Raw genomic sequence first — 17459 nt, 5'->3', positions numbered from 1 at the left:
TGGGATCTGCCAATTTTTAACGCCCTTGTACATATTTTCAGTCATTCTTATTCACATTCTACGACTAAGCTCAGAATACTTCTCTGTAGCCGTACCGTACGTTAATCTTACGACAGCATCCCCCATGTGCACTAGTCATAGAGAAAAACATGAATATTAATATAAGTAAAATGCAATATCTGTTCGAATTTGTGTTTGAAGGTGACTTATTAATAAGGTAGTATTCACTTATTTCCCTACACAAATCCAAACCGGGAAACGCAGATATTAAAATTTCTATGAGTCTTACAGTGTGCTGAAATTCACTGGCACGCGCTTGAAACGCTGTTATTTTTGTTAATCGTCTCTAAAGTGTGAATAAACAAATTCAGTACGTTTTACTGCGCATATGTGTGGTTAGTAAGTACTGCTAATCACTCGCGGTGTGCCAGCACGTCCAAATATAATGAAGAGCCGCAGTACACCCACGTTTTACTTTCTCGTGCATAAAGAATAAATGGGAATTGCTCTTTCACAGAGAGAAGTAGAGCAGAAAGCCGTTTCACTCTCTCTCCTTTTATGCGAAGTAAAAATTAATTTCACTCTATCTCACAATTTTTCAGAGCAGAAGAAAATGCTCTGAAGAGTAACTTGGCCTTTTTATTCTTACGATACCTTCCATAATTTTTAGAGTGATGGCACTTTGGCTGTGGTGGCTGCTACAAGGCAGTGGGCTCCACCACTGTAGCAGGCAACGTGAAGTACCTAGCAAGGGTCCCTGTAGGTGCTGGACGATACGCTTTGATGCGTGGTCACGCCGGATGCGCCGGTGCTCAGCGAAGCGCGGCCACGCTGAGCCGCGTTCACCCGAGGCGTACTTATACTTTCAGCCACTCGATAGTGGAAAACGTTTCCATTGCATGGGAAGCCGTACTTGAGCGGCACTATCACATAAACAGCGACGTGATATGAACATCTGATCACAAACTCAAAATGGCTGCCAAGATGCCTGCGGTGATTCTGATCGACTGAGTCGCAAATTATACCCGTGCTGCATGACAATTAAAGCTCAAAGCTTCTACAAGTACGTGTTCTTAAGAGAATTATTTGGATTATTATTGCTGAGCAGACCAGAATTACCAGAAGGTTCAGCAGGAGTGAGTTGGCTTGCTCCAAAATATCGCGGTTTTGCGTAGTTGGACGAATCCTCCGGCTCTGGCATATGTGTCTGTCCACTTATATACTTCTTACTGGTTACGTGCTGAACCAATGGCTTCAAAAAAAGCTAAAACTTCTGCTGTTCCTTGTTTTTTATATAAACCTTAAAGTCAATACGCAATTAAAACTTTGGGAGGCAGGTGAAATAAAATGTCTCAATATCTAGGAGGGGCAGAAAAAATGCGAACATTTTCGACGTCCTCAAATACGGTTTCCCCACCCATTCTGACGTTATCCCTTGCCCTTCACTTCTGAAGGCTGAATCCGTCTTAAATTTTCTCTACACAAGCTCGGAAAATGTACAGAACGAGCACGTTATTCTCTCCTGGAGTCTCTGTGTTTGCAGCACAATTCGTGATGTGAGCTGTTTTTTCACGTGACGTTAGGATGTAATAATCTCTCTATTGGTCAATATGCGATAAATATCGGTTGTGAATCGTGACTTAAGTTACTTCGCCATTCGTTCGTACGCACGCCTGTGTCGCTTTGTTTCGCATGAGTATCACGAGCGATACACTTTCACTTAGTTTTCTGTGTCCACGACTGCGCAACATGATGTTGGCTTAGTGGCCCTTTGAAAAACGGCACTTCTTTGGGTCTTCAAATGAAACTGCTGTCCCATTTCTCAGGACCTTTTTTTCGTTAGTCAATTGTGGTTTTGCATACTTACTGAATGGACTCGACAATCACCACCATGAAAGGTGTCCTATTGCTGCTGGCTGCTTGCCACGTGGCAATCAAACAGCCGACCAGCGACAGCAGCGCAAACAACGTGATGGCAAGTTGTGGCCTCCTGTAATAGAAAATGGTCGTATAGGTGAGCGAGAACCATGATGGCATAAAGCAGTGATATGATTATACCTGTTGCCCTTCACACTTATCCAGGTTGCTGTCTAATAGCAGTAACGGCTACTCTACATGATTCGAATTAGAATTTCTGTGCCGGCATTCCGCAAAACAATAGGGTACGCATTCGGGCCAATTGCTTTGTGATTACGACTCAAAAACAGTTGAAAGACTGGATAAGGAAGGACCCGAGACCATGGCGCTAGCAACCAAATTTGTTGATTTTTAAGAACACACACACACACACGCACACACACGCACACACACACACACACACACACACACACACACACACACACACACACACACACACACACACACACATGTTCAGAGACGCCGAGTAAGACACGAGCACAGCTCATAGCAACAACAAGAAGTCCCCTTTATTCCGAACTGCCCCCCCCCCTGCTATATACTCCACATGAGGTGGCGTGCGCACTACACCTTCCCTCCCGGGATAGTTACATATTCAACGTGCGCGGTGGTTTCACAGCGCGGCCACTACGCGTACGCTTAGGTTCACTACACTGAGACGCACTTGCTTGCACAGGTAGAGTCTGCACTTCAGGCGAGGAAAGCATCCTCACAGGCGGCACAGGCGATGTGCACGAAGTACTGGGAGATGATGCTTCCGGCGCTGAGGTAGAGGCTGATGGTGTTGACGTATTTGATGACAGTTTCATTCGTCGGTGATGAAGCTGTCGCTGCTTGTCCTTGGACATTTTTGTCACCTACAAACGGCACCGGATGGCAACGGCTCCTCTGGACAAGATCATTTGGAGTCTCGACCACGTACGACCTCGGTCGCTGATCGGGGCTGAGAACACGGCCGCTGCAACCTTAATCCTTTATCCACACGTCCTCCCCCACATTGAAAAGAATAAGAGTAGCACTGAGATGGCGATTGTAGTCCTTCGCCTGTTGCAACTTCGCTGCAGTATCTTGTGCTTGCAATTCCTCGTGATTTTGTAAGGCTGGAAGAAGTCGTTCAGGCAGAACCGGACGACAAGTATGTAGTCTCCTTCCCATGAGTAACTGAGCTGGAATGACGCCTGAAGTTCCAGGTGTGTCTCGGTATGCGAGTAGAGCGAGGTACAGATCCAGGCTTTGCTTCAGCAAATCTTTCACGGTACGCACAATGCGCTCTATCTCTCCATTACTCTGAGGGTATCGAGCACTGTTAGTCTCGTGGCAGAATTGATGCGCTGTTGCAAAGTCGGCGAACTTCTTACACGGAAATTGAGGTCCATTGTCCGTCTGCACAACGTCTGGTATTCTAAACGAGCAAAACAACTCTTGACCGCAGAAACCACCACTTTTTCTGACGAAATTCCGAGTGTGACTACTTCTGGAAATCTGGAGTAGTAGTCCACGGTGAGAACGTAGTCGCGTCCTTCCAACTGAAACAAGTTCATTACGAGGCGTTGCCATGGTCGTTCCGGTGTTGGCGTCGTTGGTGTCAGTAGCTCAGAACTCAAAACTCGGGTCTCAGCACCCTTAGCACATTGAGCCACAAGGTCCTCAATATTCTGGTGGCAATGAGGCCACCAAACGCACTCGCGGGCGCCCTCTTGACAGCGGTGGACACCTTGATGTCCTTTATGCAGCAGTGCAAGAATTTCCTTGCGTTAAGCTGACGGAATGACAATGCGGCGATCCAGTAAGAACAACCCAACGTACTCACTCAGTCTTTCCCGCTCCTTCCAGTATGGTGCAAAATGGATCAGAACTCTCTTCTTGGACGGCCAGCTTTTTTCACTATAAGCCATAGTAAAAGAACACTCGCTATCTTGAGCTTCAAGGCGATGGATCTTGTCCAGCTGATTCGCCAGTTGTGGAGGTAGATCCTTGAGAATTTCTTCTGTATAGACTTCCAAGCTGCCGACTGCTTTGGAAGTTGGCAAATCGCAGGGTGCTCTTGATAATTTTTCGGCTATGGCTAGTAGTTGTCCAGGAACATACTTGACGGAGAACTGATAGCGCATCAGTTTGATCCTCATACGTTGAATTCGAGGTGGCAAGACGTCTAGATCGTTGCTTGACAGGAGAGCTACAAGCAGAAGGTGATCGGATACGGCCTCAAAGCTGAGTCCACGCAGCTATTGGTCGAAACTGGTGAGAGCTCACGTGACAGCTAGAGACTTCTTTTTCATTTGACTGTAGCGTCTTTCTGTAGTAGTGAGAGATCTAGAAGCATAGGCAACTGCCCGTCGAATTACTGACAGTTGATCTTGGAGTAAGACGGTGCCAAGGGCGTGAGAGCTTGCGTCATCTGATAGTGTAGTTGGGCAATGCGGATTCTACATGGCCATACATGTGTCGGAGTTGAGCAAAAACCTTATCTTCTTGAACGCTTGCTGTTGGTTATAACTCCAGCTACACGCGTTGTTCTTTTTGAAGAGTGCTCGAATAGGTGCGGAGATCTTAGACAGGTTTTCAATGAATCGAGCCATATGGTTTACCATCTCAAGTAATCGGCGAACACCACTAACATCGATTGGTGGTGGGAGATCCCTGATAGCCCTGACTTTGTCCTGGTTGGGACTGATTCCTCGCTCACTGATGACAACTTCCAGGAACTTGCCAGAAGAAACTCGCAACTGACACTTCTTTTCTTTAAGAATTACGCCCAATTGAGTTAAACGTGCCAAGACGTCAGCTAGACGCTGGTCGTGCTCTTGACGGTTCCGACCAAAGACGAGTATGTTGTCTAACATGTTGACGACTCCAGTCATGCCTTCGAGCAGTCTCGACATAAAGCGTAGGAAATACTTGGGTGTTGTCGCAATTCCGAAGAAAAGACACTTGTAGCGATAGCGGCCAAAATGTGTTATGAATGTAGTCAGTTCTTCGCTCTCACGAGTTAGTTTGATTTGGTGGAAGCTGGATCTTGCATAAAGCTTGGAAAAAACGTCTACCCCACAAAGCTGGCCTAAGATGTCTTCAACTGTTGGCAGAATGTAGCGTTTCCGCACAATTACGTTGTTAAGCTTCGTTAAGTCGACACAGAGCTTGTATCCGCCCGACGGCTTCGGCACGACGACGAGGCCTGAACACCATGCGGTAGGCACGCCAACCTTGCGAATGGCTCTTTGGGTTTCCATTTCATCCAATTCATTCTTCACCTGCTAGAACGGAGGCAGAGGTATTCGTCGAGGAACACCTAATGAAAAGGGACGAGCATCTTGAGCGACGCGGATGTGGTATTCTTCTTGCACTCCCCCGAGTCCAAGAACAATTTTTGCTAGGGGGGACGGAATACTATCCACAGAGTCCAAAAACTGAACAGTCCCCAAGTCTTCTGTTGCTGGTAATACCAGGAGGTGTGTCGTTTGTTCCTTGATAACATACAGTCTTTACACAGACACTTTGTAACGCCACTGCAAGGTGGCAGTGAAAGATCGCAGAACGTGCAACCTTTGCTTCCCAGGAACAGATACCTCGGCGTCCACTTAATCCAAAACAGTAGGTAATGCCAGAAAGGGAGGTGAAACCACCGTTACTTCGGCTCCTGGGTCTATTTTGAAGTGTGCTAGGTGACCATTCGCGTGAATGTTGGCATATCGTTCCCGACGCGTACTGAGCGCGTGAAGTTCAACTGAGCCTACCAGCGCTTTCTGGCGCTTGGACCGACAAGCAGCAATAAAATGACCTTGCTGCACAAATTGCATGTGACCTTGCGAGCTGGGCATTCTTTTCGAGAGTGGTGATGACAGCCACAGTAATCGCAAGTAGACTGAGTTGGCTGCACCGACTTGCTGTGACACGATGATGCGTTCTTCGCGCGTAGCAACGCGTCCAGGTTTAAGCTGTCGAAGGCCCCGCTGTCGCTGGAAATTTCGCGGGATAGACGCTCTTTTTCAGCTTCTTCGTTAACACGCACTTGGCACAACGCTTCCCCGGTTGTAGGTTTCGTACATCGGCACAATTGATCCGATAGCTTCTCATTCCGCAATCTAGCGACAACTTGTCTCGCACAAGGCGGTCTTCCATCTCGGCGTTGTTGTACCCACAACGCTTCACAAGATTCTTAAGCGCGGTAAAAAATTTATCCACCGGCTCCCTAAGTTGTTGCACACGGTGGTGAAATCGGCGGCTCTCGTAAATCTGATTGATAGCGTGGACAAAATACGAAGTTAGCTTAGCCTTGACTTCCGCAAACGGGCGGTTTTCCGGAGCAAAGCAGTCTCAGCAGTGACAAGACGCTAGGTGCTTTAGGAACTTATGCAATATAAAAGAGTTCGCACTTTGACCTCGTCGTTGGCTGTGTCAATTCCGGCCGCGAATTAAGGCGTAATCTTCATACCTCGTTATCCATGTTGTCCATTCTCGAGGGCTGGTGAGGTTGCACACACACACACACACACACACACACACACACACACACACACACACACACACACACACACACACACACACACACACACACATATATATATATATATATATATATATATATATATATATATATATATATATAAGAAAGGATTGAGATGAAGCGACAACGCCTTTGATGCAGGCTGACTTTTTCTTATCTGACCTCGTCTTCCTCTGCTTCGCGCTGGCCGAGCGCGAGAGCCAAAGCTCCGTTGCCAATTTTCATCATTACAATTGATTTGATATGTGGGGTTTGACGCCCCAAAACCACCATATGATTATAAGAGACACCGTAGTGGAGGGCTCCGGAGATTTGCACCACCTGGGGTTCTTTAACATGCACCCAAATCTGAGCACACGGGCCTACAACATTTGCGCCTCCATCGGAAATGCAGCCGCAGCTGCCACCGGGATTCGATCCCGCGACCTGCGGGTCAGCAGCCAAGTACTTTAGCCACTAGACCACCGCCGTGGGGCCATCACTACAATATATACATATATACTTCTCCACTATCAACAACAGAACATTAAAGACAGCCTGCTCAGAGACAGCGCCGTGGTCTCGGGCCCTTGTATATCGCCTATTTTTAGCTCTGTGCTTCACTCGTGATCGGTAAAGCAGGGCTCTCCAACTCGCATCACCTGCCGACCAGAGCCATTTAACGTATCCCGCAATGGGCCAGTGCAGTGAATAAGTATAAATTGGTGTGGTGGGTGGGAGCTTACTTAACAAAATGTGAGCTGAAGTTGTTATTCAAAAGAACGCCTTTCTGACATCCACTGTATGGTCTATTCCAACAGGGCATTGGGCGTCAGGTTTCGAGAAACGTATCGATTCCGACCTACATCTTCACTATATTTTGGACAACAATCCTACGGTATAATGTTTTTGTTCCACGGCTGATGCTCAACAAAAGGTTGCCGAATGAGTGCCTCACTAAACAAAAGCTTAATATCAGTCGCATATGTGCAGCTTACCCGCAGAACGCGTTACGAATCACGATATGCAAAAAATAGTGACAGCAACAATTATAAATGTCGCAAATAGCCATAAAGTCATAGGTACTGGAGGAGGAATGATGCGCGGGACGCGGGCAGGGCGCAAGAGGCCGGCGGGCCACATGCGGCTGGCGGGTCACATGTTCGTGGCTCCTGACGTAAAGGGTCGTACCTGGCGCACATGTTTACACTCACTATTAGGTAACACGGCCTCGTTCTTCTGTGGGTATGGTGGTAGTGGTTAGAAGATGAGGAGAGGCACCTAATTTCTGCAACCTGGTCGGGAGCACGGCGCAGTGCCTATTGTGGGCATGCATGCCACTGTATAAACTTGCTCCGCCCACCCCCCTCCTCTACTGATTCTTAGACCAACACTTCCTGAGGCCCCACGTAACTTATGAGGAAAAAAACTAAAGCTTTCGGGCAGATATGAAGGATTAACATGCTCTAAATTTTCTCTTGAAATAGTAAAGCAAATGCGGCGACAATAAACAACTTACTTTTTGCAGATTACGAGGATGGGTAGAGCAACCAGGAAGAACTGGAAATCCAGTGACAAGTACCACAGGTGAGGAAGCAGTGGCTGAAAGGCATTTCCGCATAAGGTGTATGTCCTACATTTTACCTAGGAAACTACAAGCTGTGCCACTTCATAATTGACAATAGAAGTCAAGCGCGCCTACGACAGTCACATCACGCATCTTGGCCAAAAGCACTGATACAATTTCGAAGAAAATGCTGTCATTTTTCATGCATTTGGGTCCAATAAATTGGTCAGGAGATAATAATTAGTGCTACTGAAATTACGACACAGCGAGATATGTATTTATTAAATTGACGAAAACGAACGAATCATATAATCTTGAATCCCAGAGGCAACGTAGAAAAATTAACTTGAGTAGAACAGTGCAGGAAGCACAGAAGCACACGAATCCCATGTGAACATAATGTTAAAAATACATATACCGCAATTGACGAAAAATTTGAAATAGTCAAAGTAACATGCCGCCTACGCTTCCGCGCTGACTTTTTTGGGGGGAAGAGAGCGATAAGGGGGAGAATTTTCCATTTAAATGGAATACAGTGCAAACCATAAAATTGAATCTTAATGATAGTGCTTTAATCGGCCTTATTAAAAAATAACGCTGTGCCATGTTTAGACGTAATACCTTATTCCCGACTCTAACTTTATTTGTTTATTCTTTACTGACGTCCTATTTCGCCGATGATCATAACTTTGGGGACTGTGACGTGCGAAACCACGATATGACTTTGACAGACGACAGACGCCGTAGTGGTTCGTCTCCAGAAATTAACAATATATATATATATATATATATATATATATGTATATATATATATATATATATATATATATATATATATAGTCTAGTAGATCCTCCGTGAGCGGTCACAACGTGGTTTATTTCGACGTTTCGGCCTAGAGTCTGGCCTTCATCAGGATGAAGGTCAGACTCTAGGCCGAAACGGCCTAGAGTCTGACCGAGACTCTAGGTCAGACTAGACTATATATATATATATATATATATATATATATATATATATATATATATATATATATATATGGGGTTCTTTACCCTCACCTAAGTCTTAGTGCACGGGTCTCGAGCATTTCCTTCTTCGTCAAAAAATGAGGCCGCCATGGCGGGGATTCGATACCGCGAGTTGAAGGTTAGCATTTGAGCGCCATAACCACTAGACCACGTTGTGGGTTCACTGTAGTCAAAAGTAATGTAACATCGAGACAGTATGCAAAAATAATTCCTACCACATCGTCATCCCTGTAGAAGTAGTTTCGGACCTGTGCCAACAGCATCCACCAGTTCTCGTAAACTTCTTTATTCAGCTTCTCGAAGAACTCTGGTGCCTCAGGCCCGGACACCATGAGTGGCAGCAGATACATACACATTATCATGAAGAAGAGTGGCACTAGTGTCCTGCAAACCAATAAAGAAAAACAACAAAACTTTCTTAGTTACGCTGACATGGACGCATCGCCAAGTAGTAAAACGAAATGTATTCGTGCCTTTGGACACTTTATGTTGCTTCGGTTATTTTAACAGTGCTTCATAATGTGCGCATAGTCCAGCTTCAAGCAGTAGCATAGGATACGCGCTTAGCCTATTCATGAAGAGATGACGCACGCTCTGAAAAGTGGCTTTGTCCGTTAGTTAACGCTTATTTTGTTCTTAATATGCGGTGTTTTCATATTTATCGCATTTGGCTTTTTTTTCACGTGCACTGAAAGGCTACTGTACATGGGCCCCTATAACATTTCGCCACGTTTCGGGTTAGTAGCCTAACACCGTAACCTTTGTATAAAATGATTACGGTGTCACCTCCGTGATATACCACCGATACAGGTGAACCCATCTTCTATTACGGGATAGTGTGATGCTTCATGTGTTCTTTTTGTTTGTTTTACGTAGAGGCGTACGTCAGATGCAAATGTGGTGAACAGCAGGTAGTTAGTTGCAACCATTTAAATGTTTCCATAGTTTTCTAAGCTATTAGGACCTTACAACTTTTCGTTAGCAGTTAAATAGGAAATGAAAACAAAAATGATTTTGTGGAATCATATATGCAGTTGTTTGTATAAACTTGATGGGACTTCAGCATGGTTGTTCATAACCACGCTCTAGAGATTTCCAAGTGAAGCTTACAAGCTGTACCAATACAATAAAATTGTCAAAATACTGGGACTTTCAGCGAAATAAACGAAATACAATAAATATTCCTAGTCAACTAGCGACTTCTCTAGATCAGTCTTCATTGCAAGTAGCATACTCTGAAGTTTTACAAGTTGCTGGTTACAAGTGTATACCGCTTTCGCCGACTGATTTATGCGAGTTTTCACGTTTTTCATCTCTATTCATTCTGTTAGCAAACCCACTGTTCGCCCTCTGTTCATTCGCTCAGATAGCATCACAGGCTCTTGCGCTATCATTTCCGTACTTATTTTTCTGCTCCGTACACACCATTGTCAGAGGGCAAGGAGGGTGATGGTGTGCACTTTTATGCATGCTGGCGTGTAGTGAAAGTCAGTAGCGTTTTGTTATCCAAGCTCACCTGATAAGTCTCCTGAACACAGCCACGACGAAGAGGACAACGCCGACATGCTCATGCTTAGAAACGACGCACGTAAGCAGAAAAGCACTGAAAAACAGCATAAACAACAAGGATAAGTTACCTCCCTTCCTTTTGCAGCTGCTCTTCACTGCAGCATTGACGGCGTCACGCTTTTACTGAATAAAAAAAAAATCGCGCATCATCACCGCTTGACGAAGCCCTGAGTTGTTGGCTGAAAATGATAAATCTTGCACATTCGGGTGCAAATATGGCGGTATTGATGATGCGCACCTGAGGAAGAAGAATGTGTCGACACTGATGAATCCGGCCGATATGATTGTGATGTCCCACCGGTCAGTGAGGGATATGTTGTTTACCAGGCGAGCTGAAATAAAACGCGCATTATGAGGTCATGGTATTTGGCAATTTATTACACACTTACAGATAGCGTAATGTTACCTGCGATTTATAAGAACAAACGATGACAGTTCATTACTTTTTCATAGATACTGTTCATTACAAAAAAAGTGAAGTCATACAAGCAGTTGAAGTTTTGATAAAAGATAAAAATAAAATTAGCCAATAGTGTACTGCAATTGGGGTGGCAAGCAGTCTTTGATGCTAATGCACCTGTGTTGGCGCTTATATACCTCCATCCTGATAAATTATGGTGACAAAGATCAGCAACCGCTTGTTGAAGCTGAAGTAAATGACGTTACAAGTCAATCCAGTGGATGGTTAACGCCGCAGCTTGGCTTATTCGAAAACAACACATGAGAAGCAGAAATAGGTTGTCGGAACAAATGCCAGCAAAGTGGCTTGCGACCATCTGCCGCGAAAGCCACATGATTGTTAGTCGGTGGCGGCAATCTTTCGGGGTCGCTTGGAATATGGCACATCCTGATGCCGATTGACTTTACCGGGCGTCCACGAGTTATGGTTAAGCTCGGGTGTATTTGTGATAGCCGGAAAGTTTGAACGTCCTCAGCATTACGAATGCAAGATGTAGCTATCAGTACGAGCGACTAGGTTGCGTATCACGCTGGTGTGCTCCCGTTGATTTATTGTTGCTATATTTATGATATGTACACCTGGGCACACTACAGCAATGCTTTGATGCTTGAAGCTGCAGTATTGGTACTTATCGCTTTTGCAAGTGAATCAGCAGGCAGTAAGGAAGCAGTGCTGCTGTGTATTCAAAGCCCACACCAAAGGCAAGTCAATGACACGGGATAATGCGACCAAACTACACATTTCAAAGCTCTTTGACTATACTGTGAAATAGAAGCCAGTGAAGCTGTGACTTTGGTGGGTCTGAAATAATAATGTGTTCATATATTGTACCTACATTGACTGTACTGGACGAATAAAAAAAAACATACACTCAAAGATACCATATACACTGGTTCTCCCACTGTTCGAAAGCACAAAAATGGCCTGACGTTCTGTTATTATGCAACTGCCCTCGTCTTTCATGCAATATATATTTCATATCAATCAGCTATCTTGACGAAATCAGTTATGATGTCACTGTACAACGGATCTATGTCACTTTGCGTGAAGGCAGGGGGCTGAAAGTGGTGTCCTAAACGCTATGAAGACGTCGATCTTTCTATCAATTAAAGCTTTTCCTCCTTAAAAATGCAACAATGCTCTCACTCTAAAAACCACCTTATTAGGCAATGGTATCTAAGTACCATGATCAATGAACTGCTTAATCTGCAGTAAACCTGATGCTATAGGCGAAATGTTTTTATCGCTGCCGTGTCACTCTTTCTGTGTGAGATGCTGCTGAGAACTTGTGACTCAGAAACTTAAATTTTTTATACCCCCCTATATCCATGTTTGGATAGAGGAAGAACGCTAAGTGACATGCTGACATTGCTTTTCATGCACTCTATATGGAAGACATGACTTGACGTATGGCGTATTAATTTGCAGACTCATTTAACCAGTGGCTTCTGTATCTTTTTCAAAGCCAGCGTAATGTGCCCGTTCCAGCCGTTCACCAGCTTCTCTAATAGACCTGCTCTAGCCCATTGCCTATGCTTGGTGTGTGATTTGCGGCCATGGGGGAGATGACCTTTAATGTGGTGCCTCGCAGCGGAATAGACTTAAAGTACTTTTTGCTTAGTTGTGTACAGAACTGTGGGGCGGGGCCTTGCATTCCATATGTTCACAATGATGGCGATCACTCTGGATCTATAAATGTAGAGTGTTTTGAGATAGCGTGTCGCTATTCGTGGTGCTATGTGGGCAACCGATGGGGAAACGTCACTGCGATGCTGATGCATGCGCTGACTTTAAGAGCGCTGCGAGGTGGCGGTGGTCTTGCTTTGAGTCACAAAGAAGGAGCACGAAAGAACAAACCCGACCGACGTATGATGTTGGAAAGGGAGACACGTCTATGGCACCTTCGTGGCACAGCGCTCGTACGCATGTGTGACGCAAGCAGCCATACCAGCCCTACCCTAAATGTGGCGTCGCATAGCAACCACTCCCTAAATTAAAGCGGCCCATGGCTCACTTTGATGAGCACACGTTTCCCTTGCATTGAACGAAATAAAGGATACGTTGACTGAGGAGCAAATTAGTTTGGTGAGAAGGCGATGTGGTACGTCGCCTTCTCCGCAGGGGTGCAATGCACGCCATCTAGTTATCACCATGGAATGGCGCGTATATGTGCAATGCTGTCGAACTGAATGCGCGCGCATGTCTATGACATAACACGACAAGCACTACAAATACGTTCTGCTGTTCGGGTTTCAATTGGTGCCGATCGTACACATGACATTTCTTCAAAGCGCACGGTGAACTGTTAGATGGGCGAACACTATCTAATTAGCTTTTCTGAAGCATTTTTAAACACAAAGCGCAGACAGGGCTGCGGCGTACGTTTTTTTTTTTTAAATATGTAGGTGTCATCTATACTGTACCTATTTTTTTTCAAAAGCTCACGAATAAAAACATTCTTCGTGTCGTCGTCGTTAACACGTTGGTCTTTTGTGTATGAGGGCAGATAGTCGGTTTGATTCCGCGAGATAAGGCCACCGTAGAAGTTTCCTTTGTGACTGTATTTTTTGTGACCTAATTAGGGCTCTTTTTATGGGTATTTTTTGTACTTTTTCGATGCGGAGCTTCAACTGTGTCCTAATATGTGTACCCATTTGTGAACACGTTAGAGAAGCCTATGTGGTTTAAATTTCTAGAGTCATTAACTACGGCATCTCTTATATTCATATAGTGGTTTTCGGACGTTTAATCCCACGTATGAATCATACAACCTAAAATTTTTAGTTCACATAGGTGTGATATTAAAAAATTCGAATGTTACTCGCATCGCAGCCTGTGCCATTTCGAGTGTTTTCAGCCGCTGACGACTGTTGAATTCAAATGACTTGCTTTGGCGCCACTAGTGCGCGTGTGCTTCCATTTTCCCCACAAGATTACACAACTCAAAGAACAAGCCTGGCATTTCGCCAAACACGTCTGAGTCGTGCCTTTATTTTTATCTCATTTTACGAAAAGTGACGAAGCGCGCGAGCGCATGCTATAATTGAACCAACGACCATTCTGAATTGCGTAGATGCATATTTTATACTTAGCCACTTCTATGATGACATCAGCGATGATGCCAAGAAAAGTACTATTTGTTCCTCATTGTGAGCTTTAATTAAAGTTTGTCTGTATCACTTCCAATCTTTCTTGATCGTAAGCGAGGGTTACATTTGTTTCTCTGTTTGTTTGCTTGCTTCCGCATGACGGGGATAGGGATAAATACCTCCACGTCACAGAATATCGAATCAATTCAGCGATGCCACTTTTATCTTGAAGCCACATCGAGAGATAATTAGCCAGATGGACGTAGAATATTTAATAAGCATATTTCTACTGCGACAGGTATGCTGATTTCTCCTTGCTTGAGAAATATAGGAGGCGAAAACTCAAGGTCATTTGGAAACCTGTGCTTTGAGACCCATGATAGGTTACTTCACCCTTTTTGTTTTCATTTTACTGCCGGTATTTTATATAAAGGGAGAAAAATAGCCATGTATAGTAGACCCTAGCCTAATTTTCGCTGAAACATTTCCTCCACGTATTGCCTCTCACAAGGACGCAGAGGAAACATGTACATATGGGATAACATCAGCTATATACTTGAGCCTGTATTGAAGTTTTAACAAGTGAAAATTTTTGTTGCGTAAATGTCACCACCGCATCTATTTTTCCTTACAATGGAGTGAAATGACGACGAAACAATAAACAAAACATATGCACAGCACGCACATCGAAGCAATCAGTCTGCGAAAAAAGAAGGTTTCAGAGATGGCAACAAGGCAGAGCTGCGCCATACATAATTTATGTATGGCGTAAAGTAGTGAGTGGATAGCGGGTTGTTGTATAGCTTGAACGTTCGGCATAAAAGTATTGCTTTCTCATCCCTGTACCCGATTTTTTTTCTTATACGTACCGGACTCTCTGAACTCTTCTCTTTTGCTTAACACACACACACACACACACACACACACACACACACACACACACACACACACACACACACACACACACACACACACACACACACACACACACACACACACACACACACACACACACACACACACACACACACACACACACACACATATATATATATATATATATATATATATATATATATATATATATATATATATATATATATATATATATATAGGTATATGTATATATATATATTGAAATTGGCTTGAGCGGACAAACGTATGAAAACTTTTATTACTCCTACGTTTCGGCCGGGGAGGCCTTCGTCGAGGCTTCAGGGCCTTGGTCAGGGATTCCCTGAGGAAGGCCGGACCCCGGCTGAAACGTAGGAGTAATAAAAGTGTTCGTACGTTTGTCCGCTCAAGCCGATATATATATATATATATATATATATATATATATATATATATATATATATATATATATATGTGTGTGTGTGTGTGTGTGTGTGTGTGTGTGTGTGTGTGTGTACAGGCCTGCGACTCACCTACCTTTTGTAATAGCACGTCAAATATCAAATTTACGCTGCGCTGAGCACACGTTTTATCCAGTAATCATTGAATGTGTTCCTGCGTGCACAGACAGCATGACAGCTGCAGAATTGGCTGTTTTGTTCTTGATAACAGCTTTCATTTTTACTGGGTCTTTTCGCAGTAACACCGTAAAATGTGCGCACCTTTTTCATAAGCATGCATGCTTTGTTTGTACTCACACCAGACATCCGATGGCGTTCCGTAGCAGTGTCCAATGACGATCCATACAATGCTGAAGAAGCGTAGTCCGTGCAGGAACTGGAATCTGTAGGCGTCCGAGTTCCTATCCCTGTTGATGTTCAGCATGGAGCGCGTGTTGCTTAGCAGAGAGAAGCAAAGTGCGACCCGAACCAGGGCATCTGTCGCAAAAGCATCCATAACAATCTATGGTTAACCGCTGAGGAATACGGGCCAAGTGGCACGCACACGACGATATATTGCGACTGAAACTTGGCAGCAGGGGTCAACTCGAGCGCACTTTACGCTGTAGGGTTGCTTGGAAATGTGGCTCAATATGCGTCAATGGCTTATCTTGGTGGGCGTTAACTTGCAAAGTAGCTAACGCGGATATAGTGCTAGTGGCAATATTTGGGATACTCTGCAGTCGCGAGGGAATTTTGGCGTAAGCGACGTGTGCCTATAGAATGAGAGGTGCACACAAAAGGCCACTCGTGGGTATAGTTGTGAAGTGAATCCCCCAAAGCAAATGACGGGAAAAACCCCGGTTAGCAATATCCTACTAAATATTTGAAATAATGTCAACTGTACAAGCATGCAATGCAGTAGATATACCAGATCGTACGTATTGTTCCTCGTATCTGCATTAACATGTACTGTAGACATAACCACCATGACCCAGAAGCCCATTTAGCCAGCCCAATTGAATTTGCATTCGAAGAAATTTCTCTAGGACCGTTTACGCGCAAGGCTGCTTGAGCTTAGTTGTCTGTCGTTCAAAATAAGACAGCTTCTATCTCGGTTTCTTTTTATCATATCTGGTGATTCTATAAATGAAAATCACTAGGCTACTCCGACTAATTGCTGCTTCGTGGCTGGTTTGATGCATCTGTAGTTGATGCAGCCTCTCTGAGGCTGCAGCAACTTTTTCGTTCAGAGCAATTATGTTACAATAACTCCTTGGTATTAGGAAAATTCTGTGCACCTTTTTTATCTGGAATCTAATAGCTATAGGGTAGAGCGGCGCCTGTCTAGGAGGCTAAGCAGCGCCTATATATTCAGAAACTGACATCATTGGCGCAGAGCCACAGATACAGATCTACACACGACACCTGGCCACGAAGGAATATTCAAATATGCTTGAATAAGTGAGCTTTTTAGTTTAGACGAGACCGCATAATAAATTGGGCCCAATTTGCGACGATTAAGCAGCAATGTGACTGACACATACCTCATGTGTACCTGCACGGATGTACAATTAAACTATTATCGTCAGATCCGTGCAAAAAGCCTCAGTGCTGACTCACCAAGTAACTTTGACCTCTGGATTTGTAGACGCCATCTGCGCTCATTATTTCATGTTATACACAAAGCAAATTGCCATGCGTATTTTTGAATCAATATTTTTATGCTGAAAGGCAGACTTTCCAAAATAAAGAAAGAGGAAACATAGTCACACTACTCTTCTGGCAAATGGGACACATTGCAAAACTAGCATAGTGCTCTAGAAATGATCGTTTTTTTTTCGTTGTTACCAATTCTTGCATCTTACGAAGCGCCTGCCTACAAAATGTATCATTCACAGAGTTAAGAATGCCAACAAGCCCGCTTAGAACAACAATCTCCAATGCGATAGGGCAATGTCTCATTGGTTCCAAAGATTCTGAGGCTCTTGCTGTGAGACACAATATTTGAAAA

General features: G+C 44.3%; 1 protein-coding gene across 2 annotated transcripts in view; it reads right to left on the bottom strand.

The window, feature by feature from the left end:
* The window catches only part of LOC119161987 (nose resistant to fluoxetine protein 6), an 88304-nt gene that overhangs the window by 26802 nt on the left and 44043 nt on the right, over positions 1–17459 (bottom strand). For both annotated transcript variants that reach the window (XM_075879853.1, XM_075879852.1), the window contains 6 exons: positions 15764–15943; positions 10801–10894; positions 10510–10596; positions 9209–9377; positions 7920–8002; positions 1868–1990 (listed from right to left, as the gene is read on the bottom strand). In XM_075879853.1, coding sequence (XP_075735968.1) covers positions 1868–1990; positions 7920–8002; positions 9209–9377; positions 10510–10596; positions 10801–10894; positions 15764–15943 — 736 coding nt within the window. The remainder of the gene's footprint in view (positions 1–1867; positions 1991–7919; positions 8003–9208; positions 9378–10509; positions 10597–10800; positions 10895–15763; positions 15944–17459) is intronic.

Source organism: Rhipicephalus microplus, chromosome X (genome assembly GCF_043290135.1).
Source record: "Rhipicephalus microplus isolate Deutch F79 chromosome X, USDA_Rmic, whole genome shotgun sequence".
NCBI classification, from domain to species: domain Eukaryota; kingdom Metazoa; phylum Arthropoda; class Arachnida; order Ixodida; family Ixodidae; genus Rhipicephalus; species Rhipicephalus microplus.
This window is presented reverse-complemented; position numbering and strand designations above follow the sequence as displayed.